Here is a 13,717-nt window from a genome sequence, read left to right as displayed (position 1 = left end):
AGCAAGAACTGAGAGTGGCTGGGGCACATGAGTGTGACCCTTCCCCAGGTTCTTCTGTAAGAGGAGGGCTACACCAGCAAAAGGCCCATGTGCCAGAACTTCCGCTGTCTTCCACAGGAACTGGTGGGGCAGCCTTTGGGGTGGAGGAGGGAAGGAGTGCCTGCAGAGCTGGGCACCTCTCCATGCCCAGGGGTCCAACTGGCTTCCACAGAGCTGATAAGGGAGGCAGAGGTTGGAGAGCCATCCAGTTAAGAGATGGCAGTGGGAACAAATGTCTCTCTGTGGCTACAGTGCCTTCTCTGGGTACTTTTCCAGTGAAAAACAGGAATGGCTCTAAGTGGCTAATGCTGTAGCCACACAAGTGCGCACAGAGCAGGAGGGGATGACGAGCACTCCAGGACCCAAATCACAAGCCAGTAACTCTGGGGTTTTCTGCTCTCGAAATCCCTCCACTCTGTCCTCCAACCACTTCATCTTTTCAACCATTTAGCACAATTATGACCAGGGGCTTGGAGGATGACTGTGTCCTTGAGGGGGTGAGTCAAGAAATTCAAGGGGTCCTTTTTCAAAGCACAGCTGGAGTTGAGGCCTCTCTCACTCTCCCACCTATTTCGCTCCCACCTTCCAGTCCAGGGACTGCCTCACAATTCAGAGAAGCTTGGCAAGACACCCCTCTCAAGCATAAATCTGTAGGGGCAGAGGCAAGTTCTAGAACTTAAACCACATTCACTTTAAGTAGCTGTTTGTCATGACTGAGGAGTGAAGACTGAAGCAGCTGTGTCTAGAGACCACTGCATAGTCTCCCATTTTAAAGAATCTGTAATAATTGCCCAAAGGAGAGGCTCCCTGAGAAGCATGTCAATATCTGCGCTCTGCACACTCAGGGCTCAATCCTGCTCACGTGGCACTGACTCCCACATAGTCAAGCCCATGCTGGGAGGTGGAGCTGCTCCCACACAGCTCCAGGGTAGGAGGGCTGAAGTTCTTCTGCCCTGTAAGTGGCAGCAAAGTGAGGGGAGCCAGGCCACAGGTACTGGGAAAGCTAAGGCCATGTGTTAAGGGTAGAGTACATATGTCTACAAATAGCACCACCACCACTCTGCCTCTAAAAGCCGTGACAGGTGTGCCAGCTAAGAGGAGTGAGCGGGTATGAGGCCACCTCTGCTGGCAAGCTGATCTGGGCCTAGAATGCAAACTGCAGGTGGCTGGTGCTGTGTGAGCTCCAGCATGCAGCCTGCTCAGAGAGGGAGTGGAGAACAGACCAGTGTGTTCTGGAAACACCGGGCCACTCTAGACAGTCATGAGCCGCAGCTCCCACATCACAGATCTCAATCTCGTCTCTGCATAACTACTTTCTTCATAATTTAGCAGACCAAGAAAGGCCTTAGAAAGCACCTAAGTATACCAGCTGGGGCAGCCATGAGAGTGCCAAAGCACTGCTCCCACCATGGAAGTCTGAGCTCCTGCCACAAGAGCCAGGCAGGTTGCTGGGGAAGGAGGGTTAAAGCCAATTTATAAAGCGCCAGGAGAGACAAAGGCAATGTGCACTGCAGTCCATCTCGAGGTGGTAGATAACTAGTTTTTCCTTTTCTGAGCAGCCTTTCTCTTCTTCTGTCGCTTCTTTTTTCCTATCTTTTCTTTTCTCCCCACTTTTTCTTCTCTGCGCCCCCTTAGATAAAATTAGTAGAACCATTAATAATGTTGAAATAAACATGAGTTCCTCTCAGTCTGCACAAGGTTTAACACTGACTCACACATAAGTTTAACTCTTGTCTTCAGTCTCAGGCCTGGAGGCCCCTAGACATGATATAATAGTAATTCATTCAAGAAAATTAGAAATTTTCTCCAACTCAAAAAATATTAAGTGGGTGTTCATAACACCCATGAACTGGTTATAGAAATAGCCAGTTCACCCATCTCATCTGGTTCCTGCCATGTCCTGCAGCTCCCAAAAGAGGCAAGGGATTCATATTTAAAACAGTGCAGAAGAGATGGCCAGGGTAGGCCTGGGCGTGGCCTTCTCTTCCATCCCACCCATGCTCTTGTTAAGCTGGGTTTCCTTCCAAAGAGCCAGTCTTCTTAATACAGAGCTGAACTCTCTTCTTTATCTAAAAAAATCTCCCCATTGGAAATTCAAGAAAGCGTTAGAGGTTGGAGACCTGAGGTTGAGCCAGCCAGCCAGCCAGGAGAGGAGCAAGATGACAACCTGATCCCACCCTCTCCTTTCTGGATGACTGCATGGCCACCTCCTGGGAATGACTGGGATTGTTCTGGAGAGCAAGGGGGAGAGCTGGTTAGCAGAATTTTATTACAGCAACTGGCTCATGACTGTCACATTAAAATGATTCAAGATGAATTGCATTTAATGATTTATGGGGTGAGGCCACCTGCTCCTATGAAAGCTAGACATTAACCATGGGCTGGAGTCATCAGATTTTTACATGGGAAAATGTGAAAGCTGGATATTACTAGGGTTGAGTTCCTGGGGATTACATGGGGATGTTAGGAGAACCAAGGAGAAAGAAGGGGGAGAGGAATTAGTGGGTCAAATATTAATTTTCAGAAAACCAGCACTGCCAGGTCCATTAGGGTGGGAGGAGACACAAAACCTTGAGCAAAAGATCTAATCTGCTCATCAGAAAAGCCCTGTCCTGTCACTCAAACCCAGGCTCGGCCAAAGTGACGTAAGGCACCTGATTGGCAGGTCAGCTTATTTTTATAAACTTCAGAAATGTGTATGAGCTCCATTTCTACGAACTAATAAAGTTCACGGGAGGTAAATAAATTCCCACATACAGTAGGTGGTTTATACCAGGAAACAATTAGCATTTTATTGCTAGTGTATATAAGGTCACATTGGATACAATTTTAGTACAAGTGAAAAAATACACTGTGGCTAACATTAAAAAGCTGCATTCACATTTATATATAATATATATTTCTTTACAAATTGCCAGTAGTTTCAGATAATAGAGAAATTTAACCTACTGACATTCGTATGGCTCCACGTCAAATATATGAATTGCTTGGCTATAAATATATTCTGAAGTACATTTGTTTTCTAAAGAAACAACAACAAAAAAAATGTGCACGAAAATATATATTTTAAAAAAAATGCCTTCCAAAAAGTTACAAATACCACTAGGACCATCTGTGGATTCCATTTACACATGCAGATTTCATCTTGCCAGCATTTCTGACTGGAACCTGAAACTCCTGTTGTAGCTACAGGAAGAGGGAATAGTAGCAAGGCGCTGGTACATTTATTATTATTTATTATTTATTATTGTTATTTCACTTCTGATTTTAGAAACCTCAGAGTTCCTCCATGGAATACATCGGCTTCTATGAAAGGCAATCACAGAAACCAAATTCCTCAAAGTAGGCTCTCAAATTTAAAATTGCATTTGATTCTGTCAAGACTCTTCTTTTCTAGAAAAGCAGGGACATGATCTCACATCCCCAAGGAGAGGCCAGTTCCATTCTAGAGGAAGCTTGAGAAAGATTTCACAGAGGGCCCAAGGAGTTGGGGCAGACAAAGGAAGGAGAGAGACCATGGGCAAGATCCATGATGTCCCTCCTTCCCACCAGTGCGGCAGTTGATCAGGCTACAGAAATAAGAAGCAGAAGCAGGATGAAAGCATGCTCTTGGGGGCAGGGGGAGGTAAGGGGATGACCCGTAGAGGTTCTCTGAGCACAGTCCCCAATGTTGGAAGTTTCTGCAGCAGAGCCACAGTACAGTCACTGAACTTGACAAAAGAGTGAGGCTGGTGGTTTTGCCCAGGAATGAGTATCTGGTTACAGGGTAGCAATTTCAGGAGGGGTGCCCCCTGCAGGAACCAGCCAGTCTTTCTCCAGCCCTAAGTGTCCAGAGGAAGGACACTTTTTTGAGCACCCTTGACCATCACCCTTGACTATCATATGACTGTGCTCACAGACTCTCCAGGTACGAAGAGGAGAAGCTCCAAAACAGATTTTGAAGTAATTGCTTTTTTTAAAAAATGATGATGATAATGATGGTGATCATGAGAGAGCTGACTGATGGGAAATGTTGTTTGGGTAATACAAAGTCTTAGAAAAACCCCAGTTAAAAAGGTCCAATGTATAAGAGGGCGGGACATGGATGGAGATAAGCTGCAATATCGTACCATACACTATAAATTCAGGTGTTTATATACTGGGCAAACTATAAGCTTGTGACCAGGTCAATACTTTATCCCATATGTACACCTGGTCCTTAACGATTCAGGCCTTCCTCCCTCCACACCTTTGCCCTTTTGTTCCTTATACAGTTTTAGCTCTCCTCAAGTGGATCTAGTGGAAAGTCCTTTTTGGTTCTTGTGCTTACTTGTTTAAAGCTTTCTCCAGATATTCCTGAATCCACTTTAATTTTGGATCGATGCATACTTGTCTGTTGTTGTTCTTCAGCCTTGCCCTGCCAAAACAGAAGAGGCAACAGTGAACAGATGAACAGATAAAGGCAAGGCTACAACTTGTGCCTCTGCTCAGTCAGCATGCATTTCAGGATCCACATTGTAGGTCCTGGTTCCGGAAGAACTCGGGATCTACTAGAAAGCCACAACACTAACAGCATGGTAGGGCCCACTGCAGAGCAATGGGGGAAAAAAAATCCTTACAGGGGAGTCCAGGGAGAATTCATGTAAGGGAACATTTGAGTTAGTCCTTCAAGAAAGAATAGGAGTTTGACAAGTAAAGGGAAAGAGAAGATGCACAAGGTGTAAAGACATTGTGGAGAGGTGGGAAACAAGATGCTCACAGAGTGTGTTCAGTTGCTAAGGGGCCTTGTGGACCTCATGAAGGAGCAGAAACTTAATCTGGAAGATTATGGAAACTTTTGAGGGTTTTAAACCAGAAAGTGACAGATGCAGATTTTTATTTTGACAGATCATCTTGATGATACATAGAAGACAGGCTTATGAGTAGTCTGGGAGGCAGGCAATTTGCAAGGCAGTACTGTAATAGCCTAAGGACTGTGACAGTATGAGTGGAAGAGACAGTGCAGATGGAGGTGACAGTGCAGTTAGGAGCTGATCATGGAGGTGGGGGAGGGACAGGGTAGGTGGGCATGCGACCATGTCGATGGAGATAACTGTGTAGATGACGGTACAGTCAGGTGGGTACAGTGACATACAGTAGGGAAATGACAGCATAAGTGGGTGATAACAGTGCAAGTGGGGGAGTGAAAGGACAGCTGGGGGTGACAGTACAGTGGGGGTAACAATGCAGATGAGGAGTGGCAGTCAGGACAGGTGGGAACAGTGGCAGTGTAGGTGGGAGTGACAGTGTAGGTGAGCTTGCCAGAGATGGTTTCCTGAGAGATTTTACAAGTTCATTAAATGTTTCATAGTCTCATTTGCTTTTAAAGTCCAGACTCCACCTTCCTTTCACTCCTCACCTCCACTCACAGCCTTCCCACATGAAAACTCCCAGGGAGAACCTCCACTTCTCTTTCTCAGTCCCTCTCCATAAATTCTTAGCTCACAATTCCTGGGTACCAGGTAAATTCCAGCAGCCCAAGGGTATCGCTGCCCAACCCCTAAAGGTGTGAAGGTAAATAAGCCCCAGCACAAGGGCTCAGGAACATCGAGCATCCTCCAAAATGCCTCCTCAGTAATGGGTGAGGCTGTGCAGGTGGGTCTGTGTTTACATACGGGTTACACTGTTTATTAATTATGTGCTTGCCTGGATCTCAGAATTTTGTTTTCCTTCTTAAACTTCCCACTACATTTCCAAACACATGAACTAGCGTAATCTATACTGTGAAGCCCACTGATGTTGGTTAATGCCAATATCTGAAAAACATGCCTCTCCCAAGAGATCTGATATTTTATTGTAAGCAAAGTAAGCGAAGAAATATTCAACTTTGAATGCCCTAAGACATACTATAGATGATAAACACATGCAAGGAAGCAAAGGTCAGAAAATAAAAAAGTCATGGAAAGTCAAATCAAAAGAGTTGGTGGTGTGCTGAGCGTGATCCGAAAGCTGCAGCTTTCCTATTGTCTACTAATTCCTTAGCCCATTCTGAGTGCTAGGGCTCTTCAGAATGGAGATACTCCCCATCCCCAACAGACACAGGGCCCTCAGCCTTCGTCTTTGTCTCGACACATGTATGTTGTTTGTTATGTGCCATGTCTGTGCACACACATGTACAGAGGTCACACAGCTGAGCAACCACATGTGGCTTTCTTCCTGCCTCTCTCATAGCATCCTGTGCCCCAAACTAGGTGCTGTGTTCTTCATCTATGTGTGATTTTGATCCATTTTGTTTCCCACACAAATGAAAGTCAAAGGTTACCATGCATACCAGTAAAAAATGTTACCATCCATACCAGTAAAAAATTAAAAAGTCATGTGTTGCGCTTGAAAATATGTGGTTAAGTGAGTTGAAAATGTTAAGGTTTCACCAAATGGTCAAAGATAACTGAATTTAGACATTGTAAGTTGTTGTTACATCCAAAAGAAAACTAAACCCACTGCCATGGACTTATAGTGGCCCTATAGGAAAGATTAGAGCTTCCCCTTAGGGTTTCTGAGGCTATAAATCTTTACAGAAGCAGACAGCCTCATTTTTCTCCCATGGAGCTGCTAGTGGTTTCAAACTGTGGATTAGCAGGCCAATGCTTTAACCATTGTACTACCAGAGCTCTTTTTTGTTATGTCAGAAAGAATTAATTTAGAATAGGGCATTGAACTAGTTCTTCCCAGTTTAGTCATGGCCAACGAAGTAAAAGTGGAATTGAGCTGAATTTGTTAAATGTGGGTGAACCAGAACAGTAATGGGAATTAGAAAAATTAGGGGTCAAAGCCCTGCTAGAAACTTAATCTCCCTCTTAGAAAACAAGGGCAGCATGTGTGTTGTACAGCAAGCAAATCTCTTGACTGGCAGAGTCAGAAACTATGGTGCCCTGCTCAAGGATGGCAGTTCACATGCTGCTTTGAACATGTGTCACTCCACAGTCCTGGCAATAATTTAATCTCCTGCATCAGGCTCTGGAAAGCGTTCTCTATGCCTCTTCCAAGTCTTCCATTACAGAGTTTCGGCCCGTAATTTTTTTTTCATTCTGGCTATGATTCTACTTCAATCAAATTTAAAAAAATTTGGGTCTATCCAGTTTTGTTTCACTGGCTATGACTGACCTGATTCGAAAGTCCTAATTTACAATCACCAAGGCCTGAAACAGGCAGGGAAGATATAAGCATCACTAGCCAAAGTTTGGGAGCTCTGGTAGCATAGTAGCTAAAGCACTTGACTGCTAACCAGAAGGTTGGCGGTTCAAACCCACCAGCCACTCCTCGGAAGGAAGGTTGGGCAATCCTACTTCCGTAGTGATACTGCCTCGGAAACCCAAGGAGGGGTCGCTATGAGTCGGGGCCGACTCGACGGCACATAACAACAACAACAACAGCCAAAGTTTGGCTTATGTAATGGACTTTGGTAGAAGCCTTGGAGAAATCCATGCTTTCTCTAGTACAGAGGTATCCAATTGTGCTACTACACTGTGCTAGAGGGAAGAAGCTTTGAGAAGAAGGAAGACAATGACTGCTGTGAGTGTGGTAGGTTGCCAAGGGCAAGGACGTCTTTTGAAACTCTTGTAAGTACTCATGGTAGTAATTTTGCTGTTGTTGTTAGCTGCTGTCCAGTTGGCCCCCAACTCATAGTAACCTCATGCACAATGGAGCAAGATGCTGCCAAGTCCTGGTAGTGATAAAAACAACAACAAAAAAGAATCAAACTCACTGTCATCGAGTTGATTCCAACTCATAGCGACCCCCATTGGGTTTCCAAGGTGGTAAATCTTTCCAGAAGTAGATTGCTCCATCTTCCTTCATGGAGCAGCTGATGGGTTAGAATCACCAACCTTCTGGTTAGTAGTCTAATGGCTCAGGCACTGCACCAGCAGAGCTCCTGTTAGAAATAGCTGCCTCTAAATATGCCAAGAAGTCCCCAGATGGTTAAGTGTTTGGCTACTAATCAAGACATTGGCAGTTCACATCTACTCAGAGGCACCTTGAGAGAAAGGCCTGGCAATCTACTTCTAAAATGAGTCACTGAAAACCCTATGGAGCATGATTCTACTCTAAAATACAAGGGGTCACTGATGAATCAGAATCAACTTGAAGGCAGCTACTTTGGCTTTTGGTTTTAATTATGCAAAGTTCAAGGTTGGCCAATAGGCCTATATCACTTCTACACCTTTAACAGCTCTAAGAGCTAGGTGATAATATGCCCATTAAGTGCCATATCTCTCAAGGATGATTTCAAGACATACCCAATCTATATTACTCAACTATGAAGAGAAATATACTGATACAGGCAAAACATGGATAACCATTGAAAACGTTATGCTGAGCAAAATTAGTCCATCACAAAAGGACAAATACTATGTAATCTCACTTACATGAAATAAACAAATATATAGAAACCAAAGATCACTAGTGGTTACCAGGGGTGGGAGCAAAGGAGGAAGGGGGAGTTTTGCCTAGGGAGCACTGAATAATTTGAAAAAGGTTAACAAGAATGGTTGCACAACTTGAGGAACATAACCAATGTTATTGAGTTGTATAGGTAGAAATTGTTGAATCGGGTGAAGGTTTTGTTGTTTATGTTTTCACAATACACAACAAATAAAATAAATAAAAGACTTACACGATCTGAAGGACACAGTTTGGAGTGTTGAGGATTTTGAGATGCTTGACGTTGGCCCTGGCAACGTGGCTCTCAAAGAAACGGCATGGACATCTGTAGCTCAGGCTGACGGGTTTCCCTAAAAGAGGTCACAAAAATAAGGCAACTTCTTATTCTGCCAAGCCTTGAGGATTCACACAGGTCTGGTTCTGCAGCCAGAGGATAAGACGACAGAATGAGAGAGAAGGGGGGAAGGGCTGTCGGATTAAGGCCCAAAAGCAATGGAATGACTTACAGGTGTGTTCTTGGAAAGACCATCTCCTATGGCAGCTGTATTTAGGGGTGAGACTCCACTTATAAGAACAAAGGGACAAAAGTACCTGTGGAGAGGTGGATACTAGATGAGTTGGGAGATTAAAGTAAGAAGTCACTTTCTCAGGTAACTCAAAATAAAAGCAGTAATTATAGCAGACACCGATTTCAGTCAGCCTTTCTTCAAAGACCAAGTGAGAAAGATGCTTACTCAGAAAAGGGAAGGTGGGAAGAAGGGTTAGGCGCCGTTCAGTCTCTCACCCTTTTCTCTCTCCCTCTTGCTGAATAACTTCACCCCAGGATGCACTGCAGCTCCTAGGAATGCTGCCCTCCCCCACCTGCAGTCTTTCCTTCCACCTTTCTCCCTAAACCTTCTTACCTGGACATCCTCAGAAGGCAAGCTCCTTAGTACTTCCTCAAAGACAGGAGATAAGTCAGGCTGCAGCCAACTGTGGCTTTCTTTGCCTGTCAAGGGATGCTGCCTGCCGCCTCCTGGATTTTATTAAATTCTTTGTTTGCCAATTCACCAATTTGCAAAATGCCATAATTGACACTCATTAGTGTAAATTAGCAAGCGGTTCCTACAATACCCACCACTCACCTTCTGAGTCTAAAATTGCAAGCCCTGGGGGCTAGGATTTTGCAGGATGTTTCTTTCTTTCTTTTTTTTTTTTTTTTCTTTGCAGATTTTATCCAAACCTTGCTTAGTACCTCAAATTATTTGAATCTGTGGATCCTTTAACCAAGGATTAAACAGGCTTCTAAGAATATTTAGTTCAGAGATTTAGGAAGGGGAAAAAAAAAAAAAAAAAAAAACCTGTCTGTTCAGAGCTCCCAGAGTCCTAGCTAGGGTAGTTCTAAAGTTCTGCACCTTTGAGAAGAAAGCTGGGGAGCCACTCAACTCCTTGGGATTGAAGGGCTTATCTTTTTCTAAAGGCTAATCTAATTCTGTGATGGATGCCATGCACTAGGAAGAGAATCACATTTAGCCCCCAATTCAAGGGAAAAGCAGACCACTCTGCTCTTCAGGGTCAAACAAAGCTACTACCATGAAAACCAAGAGGGAGAAAGCCCTTTTCCATGAGCTCAGTGAGCCCTGGCTGGGGAGCCTGAGGGCTGCTTTACACCTGATCTAACTCCAGCAAGTCACCACTGGGGCCAGGCTTCTAGCAACTGCACCAGGGGCTCTGAAGGGGAGGTCAGTACTACAGTGTAACCAGATCACCTGGGAAAGCGACCCCCATTGCTGGCTGGGAGTCTTCCCGCCAAGTCTCCCCTCTGTGTGACTGTTTTGCCCCAGGGTTTCCCTGTTTTGAATAGATCCTCCTGAAGCTGGAGCTGGCCAGGAACCATTGGTGAGGCAGGAAGGGTCCCAACCATAGAGCAACCTGAATATTCCCAGTGATGGAGGCTGCTACTGTCTGGGGTTCAGGAAAAAACTGTCTGAGATCAGGCTAGAAATCAGAGCTCATTTCCAGCTCCAAACAGGTTTTGCACTTTCTCTCCCTGCCACCCCAGGGATTATCCATTTCCTTTGAAGGCAATTTGTATTCCTGCTCCCAGGACCTATTTGTTCCCCTTAACAAGTGGGACAATTTCAACTCTTTTTTTTAAAGAGACAGAGCACCTAGGTGCTCTTAATTAAGAAAACTTGCTTCTGTGTCCCCCTGGTGTCCTTTCCTCCAGCTTTTAGTCAGTATCACTGACTTTTCCAAATGTTTTGGATGTAACTTGGTGTAGTGTCAAGATGCCTGACTGGATGTGATCTTGTCTCCTACCCCAATTTGGGACCTAGCAGCCTGGTTCACAGAGCAGTTCCCAGATAGCTGCCTACTCTCACCTAGAGACAGAGCTCCCTCCAGCCAGGCCTGGGAATGTGGCTGACCCTTGAGTTTAACCTTGGAAAGCCCAAGGTACCCAGGGGCCCAGCTGCTTGGCCAGATCAAACAATGGGGGGAGGGCAGGATGGCTAGCCCAAGTCTGCAGGATGGCTTTGGGGTATAGCGATTGGCCATAGAGGTACAGGGCACAAGGGCTCAGGAAGATAATAACATACATAAAAAACGCAAGCAAGTGAAGGCAGGCTGAGTCCACAAAGTTGGTTTGTGAGGAAGGGACTGTCCTATAACTTTCTCTGGGACACTGCTGTGGCCCAGGACTGCACCTCTTCCAGGTACCAGGCCCTCTAGATAACCCTTTGCCAGTCACTTTCTGGCAGCTGCATCCAAAGAGAACCCTACTTGCAGGGGGCACCATCTGTCCAGAATGTGCTGCTGCAGTTACCCCTGCCAAACCCCTCAATTGTTAACGCCCACACCAGAGCACTTCACCTCCTTCAGGGATGGGAAGGGTGTTAGTGTGAAGGCTGAAACCGCAGCCTGGAATACTTTTCAGCTACTGGAAGAATTCTATCACCTTCAATTCTGGTCCCTCTGCAGCTCTGATCAACAATTTGCCACACATTTAGCGAATCCTCGCCAGGCGGTCAGGCGCCACCCGGGGTCAGCGCAGTCCCGCCTGCCTAGCCCCTTCGCGCACTTGTAGGGAACACCTGCTGCCAGTCCGCGGCCTGCGAGGACTAAGGGGCCGGGTCTGCAGCTCAAGACCAGCTAGCGCTCCGCTCCGGGCGCGTTTCGGGCCTCCACAGAAGGCGGCTGCACCTAGAGGACTTCGGATGTCTTTCAATCCTTTGCGCATGTTTGGAAACTTTGCAGCCAAGAAAGGGCCTGATGGACTGCATTTTGTTTGTGGTTCAGAGGCAACAGTTTATTTTAGTTTGCAGCAGCGGTGTCCAGTGATAAGGGCAATGAGTTTCTCTTCAGCGTTAACAAAAAAAGGAAAAGAAAGACTTCTCCCTCTCCGAATGAAACGAGATACCACCATTCCCACTGGTCCAACCAAGGCCGTGGCGACTGAACTTTGCTGCAGAGCTCAGTACGCAGACAGCGCTCAGCCCGGTGACAAAGGCACCAGTTTGCAGGTGTGTTTGGGGGCTAGGGTTGGGCGTGCACGGCTCCAATAGCCGCTGGGACCCTTTCGGTGACCCCAGGAAGGCCAGGAGGAGGAGTGGAGGCAATGAGCTAGACTGCGCTGCTGTGCAGAAGCGCAGGCGGGTGGGTTGCGCAAGCCCAGCAGCTGGCCGCGCAGCCCGTTCGCGCCAGGCCTGGAGCCCCACGCTGGTTCAGGACAGAAAAGACTGGCCTTGCATGGAGAGGATGCTGCCCAGTTCATACCTACCCCGTTGCCACAACCAGCACGGCACCCGGCGAGCTGGGCTTTGCAAAACTCTCTCTTCCCCATCCATCACCCGATCTCATCTCCTGTACCCTGCGCAACACGGCCTCCGAGCTCATCGCTGCATGAAACGTGGCCCGCCGCGGGAAGTTACTAGCTGGGAACGTAGCGACAGACTCCTGCGGTCCGCGGTTCCGACGCGGCTCCCTAACCCCAGCCCCTCTGCGCGCTCTGGGCCTAGTGCTTTTGCCCATCCTCGCTATGCACCGCACCCAAGGTCCGGCGGCCTCCCCGGGACCTGTGCCCCGTTGCGGAGCGCAAACCCTAGGCGCCCGCAGGCAGGAGAAGCGTGCAGCTTTAGACTCGGCTCGGGACAGAGCACGCTGGTGGAATTGGACTGCCTCCAACTTTCGCAAAGCGGCGCAATGGGTGCGCCTCGGCGGCGGGGAGGCGAGAGCGGACAGAGAGAGCAGCGTCCGCACAGAACCCCGGTCGGGCGCCTTGTCGCGTGTTCGCTGCCGAATTCACTCACCCTCACTGAGGCAGAGCGCGGCCAGCACGAGGGCCAGTACGGCGACAGCCTTGGCGTCCATGTCACCGGCAGCGGACGGGCAGCGGACCGACTGGATAGGACCCGGTGTGCGCTAGAGGACCGAGAGTGAAAGTGCGGTAACTGGAGCAGCGCGCCAGGCACTTTAGAGCCGAGAGCGGGGCGGAGTGGTCGGGGCGGAGCGCGCGTTAAGGGGCGGGCCTGGAGCCGACTACTGACCGCTGCCAGGAGTGGGACGCTCGTCCCCCGGCACCGCCTCCGCGCCTGTAGTGCACCAGGGGCCTCTCAGCGCATCGGCCTTTGACCTTCTCAAGCCCCGCTGGGCCATGCACCGCTAGCCTGTCCTGCCGAGAGACTCCCCACTGCTCACAGAGGCTGGGTTTGGACCGAAGGGCGGGTTACTATCCTCCTTATGCAGATGGAGAAAGGCACCCTGGGGTCCCAGTGGTAAAGCGCTTGGCTACTAATTCAGAGGTCGGCAGTGGGAACCCAGTAGTTGCTTTTTGGAAGAAAGGTGTAGCAATCTGCCGGTAAAGATTAAACACGCTGAAGTTGAGTGGATTCCGACTCTAGCGACCCCCATAGAGTTTCCAAGGCTGTAAATCCTTACGGAAATATAATGCCACATCATCTTTCTCCAGTAGAACAGTTGGTGGGTTCCAAGTGCCTATCTTTCGGTTAGCAGCCGGAGCTTTAACCACTGCTCCACTAGGGTTCCTTCCCGTAAAGATTACAGCCTTAGAAATCCTATGAGGCAGTTCTACTCTGTGCTATAGGATCGTATAAGTTGGAACAACTCAAGGCAATGAGTTCTGGCTTTGGTAAGCAGAAGGAGACTGAACCCAGAGGCGAGTTTTGAGCCCTGTTCTTTTGGCGGCGGGGAAGAATGAGGAACAATGAAAAAGAAGTAAGACCCAGGGGTGAAGACTGACTGTGCCGCTGTGTCCTACGGCAGTCAAGAGTGGCCTGTT

General features: G+C 47.6%; 1 protein-coding gene across 1 annotated transcript; it reads right to left on the bottom strand.

Annotated features, from left to right (window-relative positions):
• Window positions 1–1,575: 1,575 nt before the first annotated feature.
• CXCL12 (C-X-C motif chemokine ligand 12) lies at window positions 1,576–12,789 on the bottom strand. Its single transcript, XM_007938636.1, has 4 exons — window positions 12,729–12,789; window positions 8,672–8,789; window positions 4,349–4,435; window positions 1,576–1,669 (listed from the first exon to the last, which is right to left on the bottom strand). Exons 1-4 carry the CDS (start codon window positions 12,787–12,789, stop codon window positions 1,576–1,578), a joined length of 360 nt encoding a protein of 119 aa, XP_007936827.1.
• Between the last annotated feature and the right edge of the window lie 928 nt (window positions 12,790–13,717).

The sequence above is a fragment of the Orycteropus afer genome, unplaced genomic scaffold (genome assembly GCF_000298275.1).
Source record: "Orycteropus afer afer isolate SDZICR_OR568_19922 unplaced genomic scaffold, OryAfe1.0 scaffold00052, whole genome shotgun sequence".
Classification (NCBI taxonomy): Eukaryota; Metazoa; Chordata; class Mammalia; order Tubulidentata; family Orycteropodidae; genus Orycteropus; species Orycteropus afer.
Note: the sequence above shows the minus strand (reverse complement) of the source record. Positions and strands in the feature narration are given on the sequence as shown.

Bases quoted from the DNA above. Each gene is read 5' to 3' on its own strand.
- CXCL12 (XM_007938636.1), bottom strand. From the start codon at position 12,789: ATGGACGCCAAGGCTGTCGCCGTACTGGCCCTCGTGCTGGCCGCGCTC. The intron at 4,436-8,671 runs GTAAGTCTTTTA...CTGTTTTGGCAG, and splicing joins AACTGTGTCCTTCAGATCGT to GGCAAGGCTGAAGAACAACA. The intron at 1,670-4,348 runs GTAAGCACAAGA...ATTTTATCTAAG, and splicing joins CTGGAGAAAGCTTTAAACAA to GGGGCGCAGAGAAGAAAAAG.